At 40.7% G+C, this 16,281-nt stretch overlaps 1 protein-coding gene across 4 annotated transcripts in view; it reads left to right on the top strand.

Annotated features, from left to right (window-relative positions):
* Positions 1-1,212: 1,212 nt before the first annotated feature.
* The window catches only part of epb41l3b (erythrocyte membrane protein band 4.1-like 3b), a gene marked incomplete at its 5' end in the record, with an annotated part of 57,690 nt that continues 42,621 nt past the window's right edge, over positions 1,213-16,281 (top strand). For 3 of the 4 annotated variants that reach the window (XM_079569686.1, XM_079569685.1, XM_079569683.1), the window contains 5 exons: positions 1,213-1,365; positions 9,594-9,728; positions 13,667-13,771; positions 15,621-15,663; positions 15,729-15,804. In XM_079569686.1, coding sequence (XP_079425812.1) covers positions 1,213-1,365; positions 9,594-9,728; positions 13,667-13,771; positions 15,621-15,663; positions 15,729-15,804 — 512 coding nt within the window. The remainder of the gene's footprint in view (positions 1,366-9,593; positions 9,729-13,666; positions 13,772-15,620; positions 15,664-15,728; positions 15,805-16,281) is intronic. The other variant, XM_079569684.1, reaches the window with a different exon arrangement.

Raw genomic sequence — 16,281 nt, 5'->3', positions numbered from 1 at the left:
TCATGCATGACGGCACTTTGGACCCGAAGTAACACATTTTTGAGTGACAGGATTTTAGAGGCAGTTGTGGTGAACAGGTCTGAGTTCATTCTACACATTTGGACATGGCTGGAACATGTAGGGGGAGGAAAATACATAATTTTAACATTTTTAAACTCTGCATAATCTCTTAAACATCTCAAAAATTCAAAGAAACATAGAATTTTCCTGTTTTTCTATATGCCGTGTGTTTATTTGTTTTGTGCACATTACATCATACACCAGGTGACTTTATGCCAGCCCACCTTGTGCACATGTGACTCCTGCGAACTACTACAAAGACAACCTCATTCCTACCTTTTTGAGCAGCTTTTTCCCATTTTGCTTATTTGTTGTTTAGTAGAAAAAGTGCATGAAAGCAGTGTTGAGTTTAGTTTTAGTCTTAGCGTGGATAGATTCTCTTTGGCGCCTTCACAGACAGAGGACAGGACTTGTTCTTGGAGTATTACTTTTGAAAGACACAAGTCTCTTTCAAACTAGGTCACTGTTTTTATTCCCAGCTTTTCATCTTTATTTAGTTTGTAGTTGTTGACAAAAATATCTTGACATTTTAGTCATATTTTCAGTCATTTTTAGCTTCTTCAATGTTAAAACCTAACATTCAGTCTAACTTAAGTGGGTAAAGATGTTACTTTGACTTGACTATATTTAACTTCACATTTCAGCTGTCACAGTTAATGCAGCATAGTGACCAGTGACCAACTTTTATCCTTTTCTGACCAGAATGAGCCCACTGCGAGCTGCTGCCTGATGTATAATTTGTAGAATGGGCTCAAATCGCTGCCCAAAGCACTTTTTCATTTTTTTGTTCATTCTGTTACTGGCCAAGTTGCTGACACTTCCAAATCACAGGCCTCAGTTCAACCTAAGCCCCTGCATTAATTTCAATTACACCGCTCTGCTCCACTCCACTTCTCCAAAACGGACCGTGTCACTGAGGATTTGTTGACAGTAGATCGAGTCACTGTTTGTGTCTTGTCTCCAGGGACTGACATAGTGCATGCTGCTGTCGGGAATCCAATTTTAGAGTTCAGAGTAATATTTGAAGACCATGCAATAAAGTACACTCTAATGTAAAAAAAAAGTGGTTCACAAATTCCCCTTTTGCTGTATTTCTGGATGGTGTGAAATTGACACTGACTTGTTTTTTCTGTTGTTGCAGCTTGATCGACCATGACGACAGAAACGGGCCCCGAGTCTGAAGCGAAGCAGCAGCAGGAGAAGGAGGAGAAGGCCAAAGCACCGTCACAAACCGCCTCGCCCCTAAACCAGCCCGAGCAGCTCCCGGCGGCGGTCGGACACAGCACCCCGGCCCGCAAAGAACAGGTAACTTAAACAGGACCCGCGGTTTGTGGAAGAAGTTACGTGCCACGATCTTGGGCTATAGGTTTATGCACAACACAAACTCAGATAGGCAGACGCTGTTTGGGATTCAAACCTGGGACCTTTGTGGGAGACCTTGCTGCACAGTGGGGGCTTTTTGAATGCTGAAATGATTGTAATGTGTCTGCTGAAGCTGTCTGGATTTAAACTTTGGATTTAAACTTGGCTGAAAGCTAAAAGTTACTTTAGCTTCATGGGACCCGTTAAAAATCCCTTAAAATGTATATTGCACTCATAAAATTAAGGTACTTTTTGTTAAAAGGTATTTTGGCACAGACTTTATGGATGAGCATAGTGCGAGTTATTATGCTGCGTTCATGTGGTCATCTGAAACTGGGAAAAACGTTCTCCCTGGTTGGAAAATATACATGAACGCTCACTCAGCTGAGGAAAACAACCGGGGAACTCGGGTCCAAACGAGCTTCCCGTCCTGATAATGGCTGACGCTTGTATTGCGCTTTACAAGCGTGTGTTCCCAAGTTTCTCAAAGCTCTACACTATAGTCACTCTTCATTCACACCATACTCAGTGATGGTTAGCTACTATTGAAGCCACAAATGCCCTGGGTTAGAATGACAGAAGCGAGGCAGCCAATCTGTGCCATCGGCCCCTCCGACCACCACCAAACACTCACTCACACACTACATTCACTCTGGCCTATTGAACATGTTGGAAACTGGAGTACCCGGGGAAAACCTACACAGGCACAGGGTGAACATACAAACTCCACACAGAAAGGCCCCTCCAGTCGGGGATGGAACCTGGGACCTTCTAGCTGTAAAGCACAAGTGCAAACCGCTGCACCACTATGCCACACCTGACTGCGGAAATCAGCTGATTTGTTCATTTACCGTCTTGTGAGCTTTTTAGTTAAACTCTTTAAAGGGGCTCGATGCAAGTTAGCCATTTTATACTCACTACTGCCACCTCAGGTCATACGTGTAACTGCAGCTTCTATATTAAGCTCGTGCATGACGGCACTTTGGACCTGAAGTAACAACTTTAGAGGGAGTTGTGATGAACAGGTCTCTTCTCATTCTACACCTTAGGACATTGTTGGAACATGCAGGGGGAGGAAAGTACTTAATTTTATTATTTTTAAACTCTGTATAGTCCCTTTAACTTTCTTGACTTTAATGTGTGCTTTTGTTGTCTTTGGTGTAACATAATTGTAAGAGAAATGTCAGTCAACTCCGTTAAACACTAATCCGTGACAAAAGACCGATTTTAGTTGGTGTCATCCAAATCCCCACTTCCCACAAACCAACAGGGGACAATGACATCACGTCTCAGGGAAAACAGAAGTTCCCCAGTGCACGTGAACGCAGCATTGCAGTTCAGGGGCAGTTGAAGTCATTTGTGTCCAGACTGAGACGTCGAGCATTTTGCCTGGAAACACGAGGGCTGGAGAAAAGCTATTTTATTTTACTCAAAATTTCCAACCGTTTTTCCAAAATTCTCCAGCCCCGACAGAGCGGTTTATTTTTCCTACTTGCTGTCAATGAGATGAGATAGGAATCGCAGGCATTAAAGGCTGAACAGAACAGAAAGAGGACAATCCGAGACTTCACAGAAACCCTGCTTCGATGTCCCAGATTTAAAGAGTGACGATAACATCAGCACAAATGCCTTCACAGAGGTTCCTGGAAATACTTCTGTCCCAATCACAATAGTACAGTCACTTTTAAAGGCAGTGGGATACGGTCACAGTCTGAGTAAATCTTGTGATCTCGATGATGCAATAATGTAAATTTCAAAAGTTGTTGTAGGGGAAATGAACTATTTTACAAGAAATTCAGTTTAGCCTGAGAAGAAGCTAAGGATTTTTATCGATTGTGATATAGGAGCTAGTTGTTTTACTTTTCGTAAAACAACTAGCTATTGTGACAGTATAGCTTCTTAAAAGTTGTGAAATGGTGCTTATAAACTCAATTACAGGGATGTTTCAGGATTTTTGACATACGGCGTCATTTCCTAGTTATCCAGAGTGTTGCTGATTTCTGGAGACATTTTTTTTGTAATTCATGCAGTTCTTATTTTTGAAGAGTTTCGTGGCGCTAGGCTAGTGCAAGGCTAGTGCATTTCTATGGCATCAGCTAGCCTGCATTAAAAACAGTCTGACCCGCTCCACAGAGCACCTGAGCAAATCACTTATAACACCAGACTAACCATAAATGTCTGTTTCGATAGAATAATTTTAACCATTTTGCATTTAAAATAACTTATATTTGAGCAGCATCAGCTGCGTGGTTGTATAAGCTACGCAGCAGCGGAGTGACCTGCTAGAAAATAGTCCCTCAAAATGCGATCATTCATGTGATGCAGGTCAGTTATATTCCAAAAATTATTCTATGGACACAGACATTTATATGGTTAGTCTGGTGTTATAAGTGATTTGCCTCAGGTGCTCTGTGGAGCGGGTCAGACTGTTTTTAATGCAGGCTAGCTGATACCATAGAAATGCACTAGCCTTGCATTAGCCTAGCGCCACGAAACTCTTCAAACAGAAGAATTACAATGAAGCATGAATTACAAAAAAAAAAATATCTCCAGAAATCAGCAACACTCTGGATAACTAGGAAATGAGGCCCTATGTCAAAAATCCTGAAATATCCCTTTGAAAAGCCACACCGTGTAGAATTTTACCAAAAAAATAACATTGAAATACAAGCTTTTATTTTGTGACAGATATTTTCAGCATTGAAAAATACTTCATAAACATACAAACAAACATGTTATTTTGCTCTGAGCGGCTCAGCTCTCCTAAGACATGACTGTAACTTTACCAGTAGTGGGTACGTCTCAGCTCGTTGCCATGGAGATGTCCACTAAAGTCAGCAGAATTTTTGATTGAAGCAAGTTACAGGTTCTCATTCAAATCCATTCTTTGATTACACACTGCAAAACTAGCATTTTTCTTTGTCGAGCTGCTCATTAGGAGAATGTTTTGTACTGATGGCAACCGTATAGTCCATGATGTTACACAGTGTACCTTTAAGATGTTAATAAGGCAACAAACCCTGTATTTGAACCGCTGTGTAGCTTTTACGTGCTGCTCCTCACGCCTCGCTGTTTGCCTCGTTGATGTAGATGGATGGTTGGGGCTGTTTTCAGGTCGGTGTGAAGTGACACGAACATGACTGAGAGAAACGGGCACATTTTAACACCCGGGCGCCGGCGTCCTCTGTCTGTGTCTGGTCAACAGCGCCGGAGGATCAACACGGGTCGATAGTGGGGCAAACCACAGTGGATTCTTGCACTTGCCGGGGAGGCCAGTTTGTGTCGAGTACAATTCTTAGTGGACTGTAATCGCCTGAAATACATTAAAACAACGTAATAGGAGTCGTTAGGTCTTACCTTTCTTTAAGTTACTAAAAATAACTGGAGGAGTCCTGCACTGGTCAGCTCCTTCCTCTTCCTCCTGCGCAGCTCCCTCCGCTCCACAACAGTCTTTCACCACCTTCTGGGAAGAGCGTATAGCAGACGAATATCATATTTGACAATATCTTATTCTCCAGTGAACGAACATTTGTCAGAACAATAGTAGGGACAGAAGATTTGTGTGACTTAGCTGCGAGTCTTGCCCGGATACCTCCTCTTTTGTCCCTTTTTTGTTTCCTGTGGCGCCTCTTGTGAGTCCTCCACTGTGCTGCGGCTAAGCTTGGTGCCTCTTCAGTGTTTCAGAGGAAGAAACAACCAAAAAAATTATACAATGTACATTTGTTTAGCTTTAAGAGGCACTGCGTTGTTAATAGGGATGCACCGATACCACTTTTTCTAAAACCGATACGAGTACGAGTACTTGGATTTAAGTACTCGCCGATACCGAATACCGATACGAGTACAAGGCATTTTCTTCAACATTCTTACTTTTTTCACAGCAGATTGGTTTGTAATTAGTAAATTTACTCATTTACATTACAAGTAGGCTACACATTTAAGAGCAGTTATATTAGAATTGTGCTGATGCCATTTATTTTTATTTTCATTCAATATAATTTTTATTTTTATTGCACTGTCCATCATAGAAAGAAAAGCCCATGTCCAAAAGCTCCCAATGCCTGTGCTTTATTCATTTATGTATTTTTATTTAACAATAGTATTGAGAGGTTACTTAAATGGTCTCTTTTCGCCTTTACTGCAGCTCCGTGTGGATTTTCTCGTGTGTTTTGTAGCAACTTAGCGAGAAGCTACAGCGTTTTCATTGTTCTGCTGCAGCTCATTTTCGCTCTATATGGACATGCTGTATGTCTTTACGTTGGATTTTCTGAGGACTGGTCATAAAACGGCGTCAGAATGGCCAAAACTGCGCTAGCCGCGATTTAGCAACGTTAGCCTGTATGTTGTAAACACTGCAGACGCTGCAGCTCTAACAACATTTAGCTCTGGTTAAATCCAGCACAGACTCTGATTTAGAGAGCGCAGTCTGTAATAAAGTCAGCTCTATGTGGATTATTGTATTTCCACTAAAGAATTCTCCAGTTTGTTGCTATATTCTCTCCTCAGCTGAGAGCTGCGCCTCGTAGGTGCGCTGGCCGCACGTCAAATGGTATCGGTTCCTGGTATCGGGACCTCATGAATGAGTACGAGTATGAGTACAAGCATGTGGTATCGGCCCGATACCCGATACTGGTATCGGTATCGGTGCATCCCTAGTTGTTAATATGAAGAATAAATGAGTGGTTTTCTGGGGTGTAGCAACTTTAAAGCTTTTAAATGTTTGTTTTTTAATCACATTTTGTAGGTTAAAGCACTACTAAGTAACTCATTCCCCTAGAGGCCGTAAGCGCCACTGCAGGTGTCGTAGCATGTTACGTTTTTTTTTTACTCATTAATTGTCCGTGAGAGTAAATACTACGCTGACAGAAAAGACAAAGGGAGAGAGGGATATTGTACATCCAAGTACACAATGAAGATCCTTTTTTTCTCTCAAACTTGGCTCTAAATACTGTTAAAATGGTGCTAGCCCACAGTTAGCTTTGCCCATTAGCCTGTTAGCTTCTTCTTCATGATTCTATTAGTGTATATTGGGGCCTCCGACCCGTAGGCAGAAAAACAGCAATTGTGGTTTTCTGGCCAGAGACACCAGGGGGAGATGAAAGACCCTCCGATCATTCCATTAACACTTGTATTACCCCCAGAGGGACTACGGAAAGGATTTATTAAGGTAAACAAGTTATATAGTACTGCTTTAATCATCTATAATATACTATTGTAATTGAAAACCTAAAAAAAAAGGTGTGATTTCGTCCCTGGGGATCATCAGGGATGGCGGGAATGGGCCTAAAGCTTTGTTTGGTCACTGCGTTAAAAGAACTTAACCTACAAATGAGTAACATCTTAATTTAGATGTAGAAATTTGCCCCATGAACTGATTTGATGAAAAAGACACTTATTTCTTGTTTACTTTTTCATACTGACACGACTCCAGTTATCTGAAATAAATTGCTTTTTGCTCGTACTGTTATGTTCTGATGCATTTCTGGGGGTGGAGGTTTGGGACGCTGAGGGGGACACGGCCTGTCTCCAGCACGAGTGTGAAAGCGTGAAAGAGATCGCAGACCATCACCTCTTCTGTTTGCTCAGACTGAATGTTTGGCCTTTTCTGCTCGGTCACAAAGTCGCTCTGTAGGAGATTTTCGTTTGCAGCGAAGTGGAAAATTGGATTTACTCCTTTCCGGATAAAATGGTCGGACAGTTTGCCTTCCCCACTGTGTGCTGCTTTCAGGGACTATTTTTAGAGGTGGGCATGTGACGAGCGGCCCGTAATGTTAGATAAGTGACATTTGAGGTGGACACAGGTATTTAGGCTCATTGTCGGTCTGTTAGTGCCACTGTGGCTCCATTATGTGGTTAGTAACAAGGTCAAATCCTTTTTCTGTGTTTTTTTTACGCTTCCAATATTATCTTCACACAACAGATTTGGGTTTTACTTTCTAACTCCTAAGGCGAGACACTGCAGCTGAATAGGGAAACTTTTTAAATTTGAAGATATTCATTTGAAACTTCTGCTGTAGATCTGCTGGCATAAAAACAAGGAAAAAATGTATTGGAAGTTTGTTTTACCTTTTGTGCTTAAAAATGCCCAAAATGTCACTTATATTTCCAGAGGAAGTGTGAATAAAGGATTTAGCCAGGTTTAACTTTATGTTTTTATTTACAAAGACTTTTTTTCAGAGGGGATTTGGAATCTTAGATTTAAAATAAGCTTTTTTGGTGAAAAAAATTTGTAGAAATGTTGCCTTGTTTTTTGAAATTCAAAACCCAATCAGAATCAGAATAGGTTTTATTGCCAAGGTTTGAGAACAGGTTCACAAACTAGGAAGTTTTCTTGGTGCAAGCGTGCAACATAAAACATATAACATCTATAATAGAAAACGCTATCTCAATGGCCGTCGCCTGGGCGCCGCCATGTTTATTTCCCATACCGACTTTGAAGCTAAGCAGGGACGGGCCTGGTTAGGACTGGGATGGGAGACCGTTCCTCCGAAGCTAAGCAGGGAAGGGCCTGGTTAGGACTGGGTTGGGAGACCGTTTGGGAACATCAGGAAGCCTGGCGACAGTACTGAGTGTGTGCGTGGTGCCGGCCCCCACGTTGCGGTCCCGCCGCCTGCGGGCATTGACCACGGGTCCATATGGACCGCGGTGCTGCTGTCCGAGGACAACCCGCCGTCACAACAACGCGAGTGCACGAGATCTGACTGCCGTGCGTGTGCGCGCATCCACAGAGGGCGATGCGTGTGTGCGCGCGTGCGCGCGATTGTGTGTGCGTCGGTGCGTGTCTGTGTGCGCGCGTGCATCACAACAGGCCGGTGTGTGCGTGCGTGTGCGCGTGCGTGCGTGCGTATGTGTGCGCGTGTGCATCAAAACAGGGCGGTGTGTGCGTGCGCGCGTGCGTGTGTGCGTATGTGAGCGCGCGCGCATCGAAACAGGGCGATGTGTGTCATTTGCTTTCACGTATTGTGAGCCCAGAGGTACATTTTATTCTAAAGCAGCTTTGAAAGCATTGCGAATTGTATTGTACGGTTATAAATACTGTCTAACAACGATCATTAGGCTATTTCATTTCTAAACCAACTTATTTTTTTTTTACATTGTACACTACCGTGATGCACCAAACCACGGGCCCTGCACCGTGAACCGAACCGTTAGAGCTGAACCCCTAATATTTATCCATCATTATTCCACTGTCTCTTGAATTCTATTCCCTTTTAGCGAACATATTGTCGTTGTAGTTAATAAGAAAGGACTACGGGTGCATCAAACACTCAAATTGCAGTTTGTTTGAAATTATTTTTAGCATTAATTATTTTACACATTTGTAGTGGCCATAGTTTTTGGACTGGGTTGGGAACCACTGGTCTACAGCTGAACTGTGTGACGGGTTGGACATTTCTTTGTAATAACTCATAATCTCAGAATATCAAATGTGGAAACTAGCGAGGCCCGGCCGAAGGCCGGGTCTCAGCTAGTAGAATTAAGATAGAAATAAGCTATAAAACTTTCAACAATAAGGCTATGGGGCATGCATTAAGAATATTAAATGAATAAATAAGATAATTAAGATCAAATGAAAAGTGACACATGGTGACACACACAAGAACAATTTGACATTGAACAACAGCGGGATTGTATTTACAGATGTGTAGGCGTATAAAGTGATATAAAGTGATATAAAGTGATAAAGTGATAGTGATGAAGTGATAGCAGTCTGTAACTAAGCTACAGAGACTTGTTTTTTGTTCATGACTCTGATCGCAGAGGGGAATAAATCAGACTAGGAATTAGATGTAAAAAAAAATCTAAACAGGCCTTCAAAATATGGTTCAGTCCAAGGAAAGTGTGAAGTCTCTAAGGTGCTACTTACATGGAGATAAAGTCGCACCAATGTGAGAAAAATGCATTTTGAGAAAATGGCCCTTACAAATCTATTGTGAAACAATAATTAAACATGTTATTTTGAAGATAAGTTTTTTTCTTTGTTTCTAGCTGAAAATGTATGTGTTACCAATTTGGCCCAAAACCTGAACATTAGTTTTGTCTGCAGTGTTTCCCCTTAAGAGATTCTTATTATGCCTTTATATAAATATGGAAATGATCTTTATAGTGGTATGTGTTTGGCATTGACACTGTTTACATTGTTAGTAATTGTTGTGCCTGTCCCGTTGCAGGGTCAGCCGGAGGAGGACCTGGTGTCCCATCAGTCCTCGTCGAGTCGCCTGTCCCGCTCCCCACTCAAGAAGGTCAAGATCATGCCGTGTAAAATCACTCTCCTGGACGGAACTGACTTCACCGTCAGTGTGGAGGTGAGTGACTTAAAGGCACCTGATTCTTTTCTTGTACTAGAATAAAATGTGTTTAGTCCTCCTTTAATATATTGTAACCTCAATATTTCAATAATATTATAAAAATTGTTTGAACTTTCAGCCTTGTTGTCCAGTGTTTCTGTGCCTTCCATTAAATTGGCTCGATCTGGACTCACCTCCCACTGGAATCCTGAACTAGTTCAACTCTTTCACCCCGAACAACCTTCCCAGACTTGTAGCCGCTGATAGGACGTCCTGCCCGGAGCTCCCCCTCCTCCTGGATGTGGGATTAGACCTGTGTTTTGCGTTTTGGTTTGATTATGGGATATCCCGCTGGACTTTTAAGGACAATCCCGGTTAATGGGGGTCAGTCTGGAGCCCTTTGAGACGGACGGAAGTGGCAGCTCCGCGTGTTTTAAAGCGATGAGTGGAAAAGAGTGAAACCCAGGGAGGGAAAATAAAGCACTTATAAATACATGCTTAAAATGGAGGCTTTTGTATTTACAACAGAGGCCTCAAGCTCATCCGGAAACACAGTGTCAGTCGGAGGCCGAGTAGATTTATTTGTTGAGCTTCTGAATTTAGACATTACAAACTCAATTAGTTTTCCTGTAATAAATGCCATGTTAGCTCATAATTAATGAATGTAATACTAATAACTGATATTTTGACCTGCACATGACTGTGTTTTTAGTGGCTCACTGCATCTGCTTTTAGGCATCAGTGAATGATCTTTCAGTCAGTGTCTCTGTCTGTTCTTCACATTATATGCTCCATGTTGTGAGCCCTTTATGTCGCTCTGGGGGAGTGAAGGCAATTGAGAGCAAGAAAAAGCTAAGATCGTCAACTCCTCTCTTCACATGATGTTTGCTCAGCCAATGCAATGCAGCTGTATCTTTTTCAGAACATGATTAGCTCAAGAAGTTTCGCTCGTTTCCCACCTGTTTCAGAAGCCGCTGCTCGTTCAATCACTGGCCCTTTGTCTGTTTCTTTGTTGAAAAATGTTTAAAAGTCGATGTTTATAAGATGTGCTGCATCTCCCTTCCCTTCGTCTGTTCTTTACTCAGAGCTACAACAGCCGTGCTACAACACAGTTTCTCATGGTAAAAGTAGTTCTAACTTGTTTAAGTTTTTGCTCAAATATAGTTCACACAGTCATATTCAAGATTTTGCTGAAATAAAAATACAAGCAGCTTTCTTTAGTTTGGCCATTTGTGTGATGTTTATAGTTTTACTTCCTTATTGGACACTGACAGGAAGTGACATAGATAGAGGCAAACAATTTCAGACTGTTGCCGTGCCAACTATGTTATGTCAATGGGAAATGAGTCAAACTGCTCTGTCACTTCCTGTCTGTAGCTTAATAATAATAATAATAATGCATCGGTTTTATATACCGCTTTTAGGGACACTCAAAGACGCTTTACATTGCATTATTCATTCACTCCATACTCGGTGGTCGTAAGCTACTATTGCTGGGTTGCAGGTTCTCGATTGTGATGATGTCACCGGACCCAGCGGGGGCAGGAGCCAGTTTTTCCTATTAACAGCATTACACTTTCACAAGTCGTATCTATAAAGAAAATGTATGAATTAGAAAAATGCTCATAAATATCAGTCACTGGGTCCATGATCTCTCTGTACAAGACCAAAAATGTCCTCAAAAACTAAAAAATGTGTCCTCTATATAATAGTGTAGGCCTTTAGATTGGGGCCACAGCTGCCCATACATTTTGAGTGAATTTGCATCTTAACGCTGTTACATAACGGTCTTAAAGTGACAGGTCTCGCGGCGCAGAGATCACGGAGGCGATTAGTTTCCCCCCCTGAAGGGGAGCCAAGCTGCCTGAGGATACGAAGTTATGACATTTTGGAAGGATTTCAAAAAGGGGATTGGGGGAAGAAAATTCTTTTGCTGTGGGTTATCGAAATGAACCAGTCATGTTTTGTTTTTTTACCAAAGTCTCCCAGTGTCTTTCTGATCATAGAAACATGTTTGCTGAAATTATGAAACTGCGCGGTCTCTGTCCCCAAAGACATTAGCGACAAGATATTCCAACAGATCAAGCCCTTTTCCTGTGAATGGATCAAATTTCCTGTCAATTTCCTCTTCTCTGTGTCGCAAATGATCAGCGGAGGCTTATTACCGCTCTCTGTAGGACGTATCAGCCGCCGAATGTGCGTCACGCTCTGTGGAGAGATAAACAGAGACTGAATCAAAATTACTCTTGAAACGATCTAAACTGTGATTAGCACCAATCAAATTTCAGAATAAAGCTACAAACATGTGATTCTTGCTTTAGTTATGCAGTTTACAGTCTTCTCTCAACTGTAGTAGTATAAATATTACACTTTTCACAGGAATTTTTCATATTACTTTCAAACACATCTTAATCAGCATCTTATAAAGAGATTGATTTAAAAACGGTTTATTCAAAGTTTCTCATTCTTGGTTTATGAGATAATGAGATCAATTTAAATTCGTACTTGCCACAGCTGAGTCAAAGTTTAATCGAATGTGAACAAATGGCTCAAAACACTTGCCTGGACTGTCTGGAACTTTCTTAAGAGCAAATCAAATCTCAGAAAGTTTCATATCGATCCAGATCAGACCCAGCCTGGCCTTAGCTGTCCGTAAACTCCGGTCAATGATCATTTCCCGACATGTTACGTCTGGGCCTGATCTCAGTGGCCGCGTTACATCCGTGTAATCTCAATTTACCATTCAGTAAAGGAAGCTCTTGAATCTGTTCTGGTTAACCCAGGCTAGATCAGATCAGGAACCTAGATCATTCACCACTAGTAAAACATTTTCTTAAATGTACTAAACAGGAATGTACCTGCGTAGATGTTGATGCTTCATCTTCTCAGAGAGAATTTTCTTCTTGTTGCCGCCCAGCAAAAGTGTTTTTGTCCCAATCCAAACGTGAATTGACTGAAACATATGCATTTGTGTTAAATTTTCCTACATTTTAAAATCTGACCCGAAATGCTAACGACTCCTTATATCCTTAATAGAGCTATACCTGACATTGTTTTCTTTTTGCAAGCTCAAATCGTTTTTGCCCCATAAAAGTAGGCTGTAAAAGTCATTTTTGAAAAAATCAACCTGAGCTTGAAGTTTGTGCTGTATTATGATTTGTTGATGTTGTGCATGGTCAACCCAAATACCCCAAATATCTGGCTATTTGGGTTGACCTTTTTGGTCACATAGTGACTCTGAAGGACGGCCATGACGGTAAAAATACCCATTTCTTCACATTTTGACTTAAAAGGTTCAAAATTAGGTATAGGCTCTTTAAGGTTTTGTGATGATCGTTCACATTGTGTCCGCTCTACTGGCTGATGCATCATAAAAAACACTAACTTCCTTGTTGCCGTTTGCCATATCTTGTCAATCACATCCATCGGGGATTTGAAGTAATCGCCCTGATCCCAGACTACACGTCTTTGTAAAGAATAGGAAAGCCGTGTATTCTGGCTGGCCAGGCCACCAGGACACATCTCCAAGTATGCTTTGTTGAGGGAATCCCATTTTAATATTAGCTCTTTAAAGAAATTTTACATTATTCCCTCTTTAATATCCTGGTTGTGTTTAAAATGTGTTTTGTAATCTTAAAATTCAACCAAAATCAGATTTTTTTTCCTCTAAAAACTGTTAACATTCGTTATACTATATAGGGCTTATCTTTCCCCCCGGGCCATTACCTGTGAGTTCAGATCCAGGTCGTTTCTGGCAGAAAAGTCTGAGGGATGTATCGAGTATCACAGCGGTCTCTTGGGAAGCAGCTAATCCCCTTCCCCAACGATGATCTCTGCGGATTAGCTCGGACTAGCACTCCTTAATGCCTTAATAACATCCCTCATGTTTCTTGGTTTAGTAGATATGAGAGACCGACCCTCGTCATGTTGTAATATTTGAAAATGTGTCTTTGCAGAAACGATCCAAAGGCCAGGTCCTGTTCGACAAAGTGTGCGACCACCTGAACCTGCTGGAGAAGGACTACTTCGGCATCACGTACCGAGACATAGAGAACCAGAAGGTAATCATGCATATCTTCATAGAATATCCAGTTTGTTGCAAAATCTTTTCTTATCGTCTAAATAACATGTTATACAGTGTCAGGGCTGCACAATACGAGAAAAAAGGCAATACTCGATAACTGTCTTGAATATTGCGATATCTTACTAAACTGTTTCAACACTGAGCTCCATTAAAAGGAGATATTTGTTTTTCAATGTTCAGGTTGGTCTCTTAAAGGGACTATACAGAGTTTAAAAATGTTAAAATTAACTATTTTCCTTCCCCTACATGTTCCAGCCATGTCCTAATGTGTAGAATGAGCTCAGACCTGTTCACCACAACTGCCTCTAAAATCCTGCACTGTCACTCAAAAAGGTGCTCATTCGGGCTTAATATAGAAGCTGCAGTTACACATGTGACCTGAGGTGGCAGTAGTGAGTATAAAATGGCTAACTTGCATCTAGCCCCTTTAACATTTAAACTTTTGCCTCGAAACGAAAACAAAAAAGGCCTTATCTTCATACTTTCTCATTATTGCAATATAATTACTCAATGTTTTGCGATATACTGATATAAATTGTAATTTGAAAAGACCTATAAACTCAAAATGCATTTTTCTAATTTTTGTGCAACAATGTAAGACGCATGTAGCTCCTACAGACTAAACAACATTTTTATTTTTTGAGTTTTGAATTCCAAAATACAAGGAGAAATGTCAATGTGTCCATATTTTTTCCATATTTTTTCCTTCTTTTAAAACAACATATTCAAAATCCCCTAATATGTCAACAAAATAAAACCATAAATTTAAACCTGGCATTACTACTCATTACTCATATTTATGCCAGTAATCTAAAGCAAAAGATTCAAACTGATATCTTGAATTTAACCTCTTAACTCCCGCCTGAACCGAGAGCATTTTCTCCAGCTCAGCTTTACCCAAATCCTGTAGGCCAGTGTAACACCTCATTTGAAAGCTAAGACCTGCAAAACTAAATAGATCTTTTTCCTCACATCATCAGATTTTTTTGTTGGGCAGTCATCTCATTTTTGTCAAATTTTTGTGACTTTTTTGTTACTTTTTCGTCAAATTTTTCAATTTTTTTGTCACTTTTTTGTCACTTTTTCATCTAATTATTCAAATTTTTTTGTCAAATTCCTATCACTTTTTTGTCAATTTTTCGTCACTTTTTCATCTATTTTTTTCTCAATTTTTTGTCAAATTTTTCTCAATTTTTTGTCAAATTTTGTCATTTTTTTGTACATTTTTTGTACATTTTTTGTCACTTTTTCGTCCATTTTTTCTCACTTTTTTCCCATTTTCATCCTTGTTTTAGTCTCAGTTTTGTTGCTATTTTCACACCTTTGTTTCCAGAAGCTTTTGGATTGGGGTAAAGCTGGAGAAAATGTGCTCGGTTCAGGTGGGAGTTAAGGGGGTAAAAAACTATTCCCCTATTCACCTGCTGCAGCTCACCTAAAGTCTAAACAAAACTCTGAATTAAGCAGTTTTTAAGTCTTTTCATTCCATTAATGTGTCAAAACGATACAAACAGACACCAAATCTAGAGCAAAATGAGCCTAGAATGGAATTAAATAACTAAAATCACGTCTAAAACTGAGCTTTAATGTATTTTCGAGTACTCATGTGTTTTTGTTGTGGCTGTGTTTGCAAAAAAATTGTAAATCCCAGTCAGTTTGAAGTGGATGTGGAAACTGCAGTAATGATAGTTTGTTGGTACATTGTGCAGCCCCTCTCTTAAGTTCATGAGCGCTGGGTCATCAGGTCGCTCATATTTACAAACATCCTCCTGGAAACCTGCCCGGCCCAGGTCCCGCTTTAACTTGCTCACGTTTCTTTGTGTTTGCAGAACTGGCTGGACCCCAACAAAGAGCTGAAGAAGCAGATCAGGAGTAAGTGCGACGACATGAACTGCTCGGTGTTTTTCTCAATGGACTCACTGTGTCTGTCGTTGCAGCAGGTCCCTGGAACTTCGCCTTCAACGTGAAGTTTTACCCTCCGGATCCTTCCCAGCTCTCAGAGGACATTACCAGGTGAGTACAACAGGGTTCAAAAGGTTCATGAACCTTTACAGATCGTTGTTTTGCTTTCAGACTAAATTTACACATTAATCACGATCAAAAACGAAATCGTGCTTTGAAAGGTTGAAATTAGCAAACTCCAAAGGATGCAATTAATTTGGTAATAGGACACAGAAAAATACAAATGTGCAACTCACATTTCAGTCTTTCCAAGAGCCGAGGACCGTTACATCTTTTTCAATACCAGAACTTTAACTATGGTACCGGTTCCAGAATAATGTTTTTTTCAATGCCTATACAACGTTATTCATTATTTAGAATTAGGGCCCGATCCATGTATTGGTATTTTACAGAATCAGCTGACAGTGTGGCAAACATTTCCCCTTAAAGGGATATTTCACGATTTTTGACATAGGGCCTCATTTCCTAGTTATCCAGAGTGTTGCTGATTTCTGGAGATATTTTTTTTGTAATTCATGCAGTTCTTTT

The sequence above is a fragment of the Gobius niger genome (genome assembly GCF_951799975.1).
Source record: "Gobius niger genome assembly, chromosome: 13".
NCBI lineage: Eukaryota > Metazoa > Chordata > Actinopteri > Gobiiformes > Gobiidae > Gobius > Gobius niger.
The sequence above is the reverse complement of the archived record's forward strand: the minus strand, read 5'-3'. Positions and strand labels throughout refer to the sequence as shown.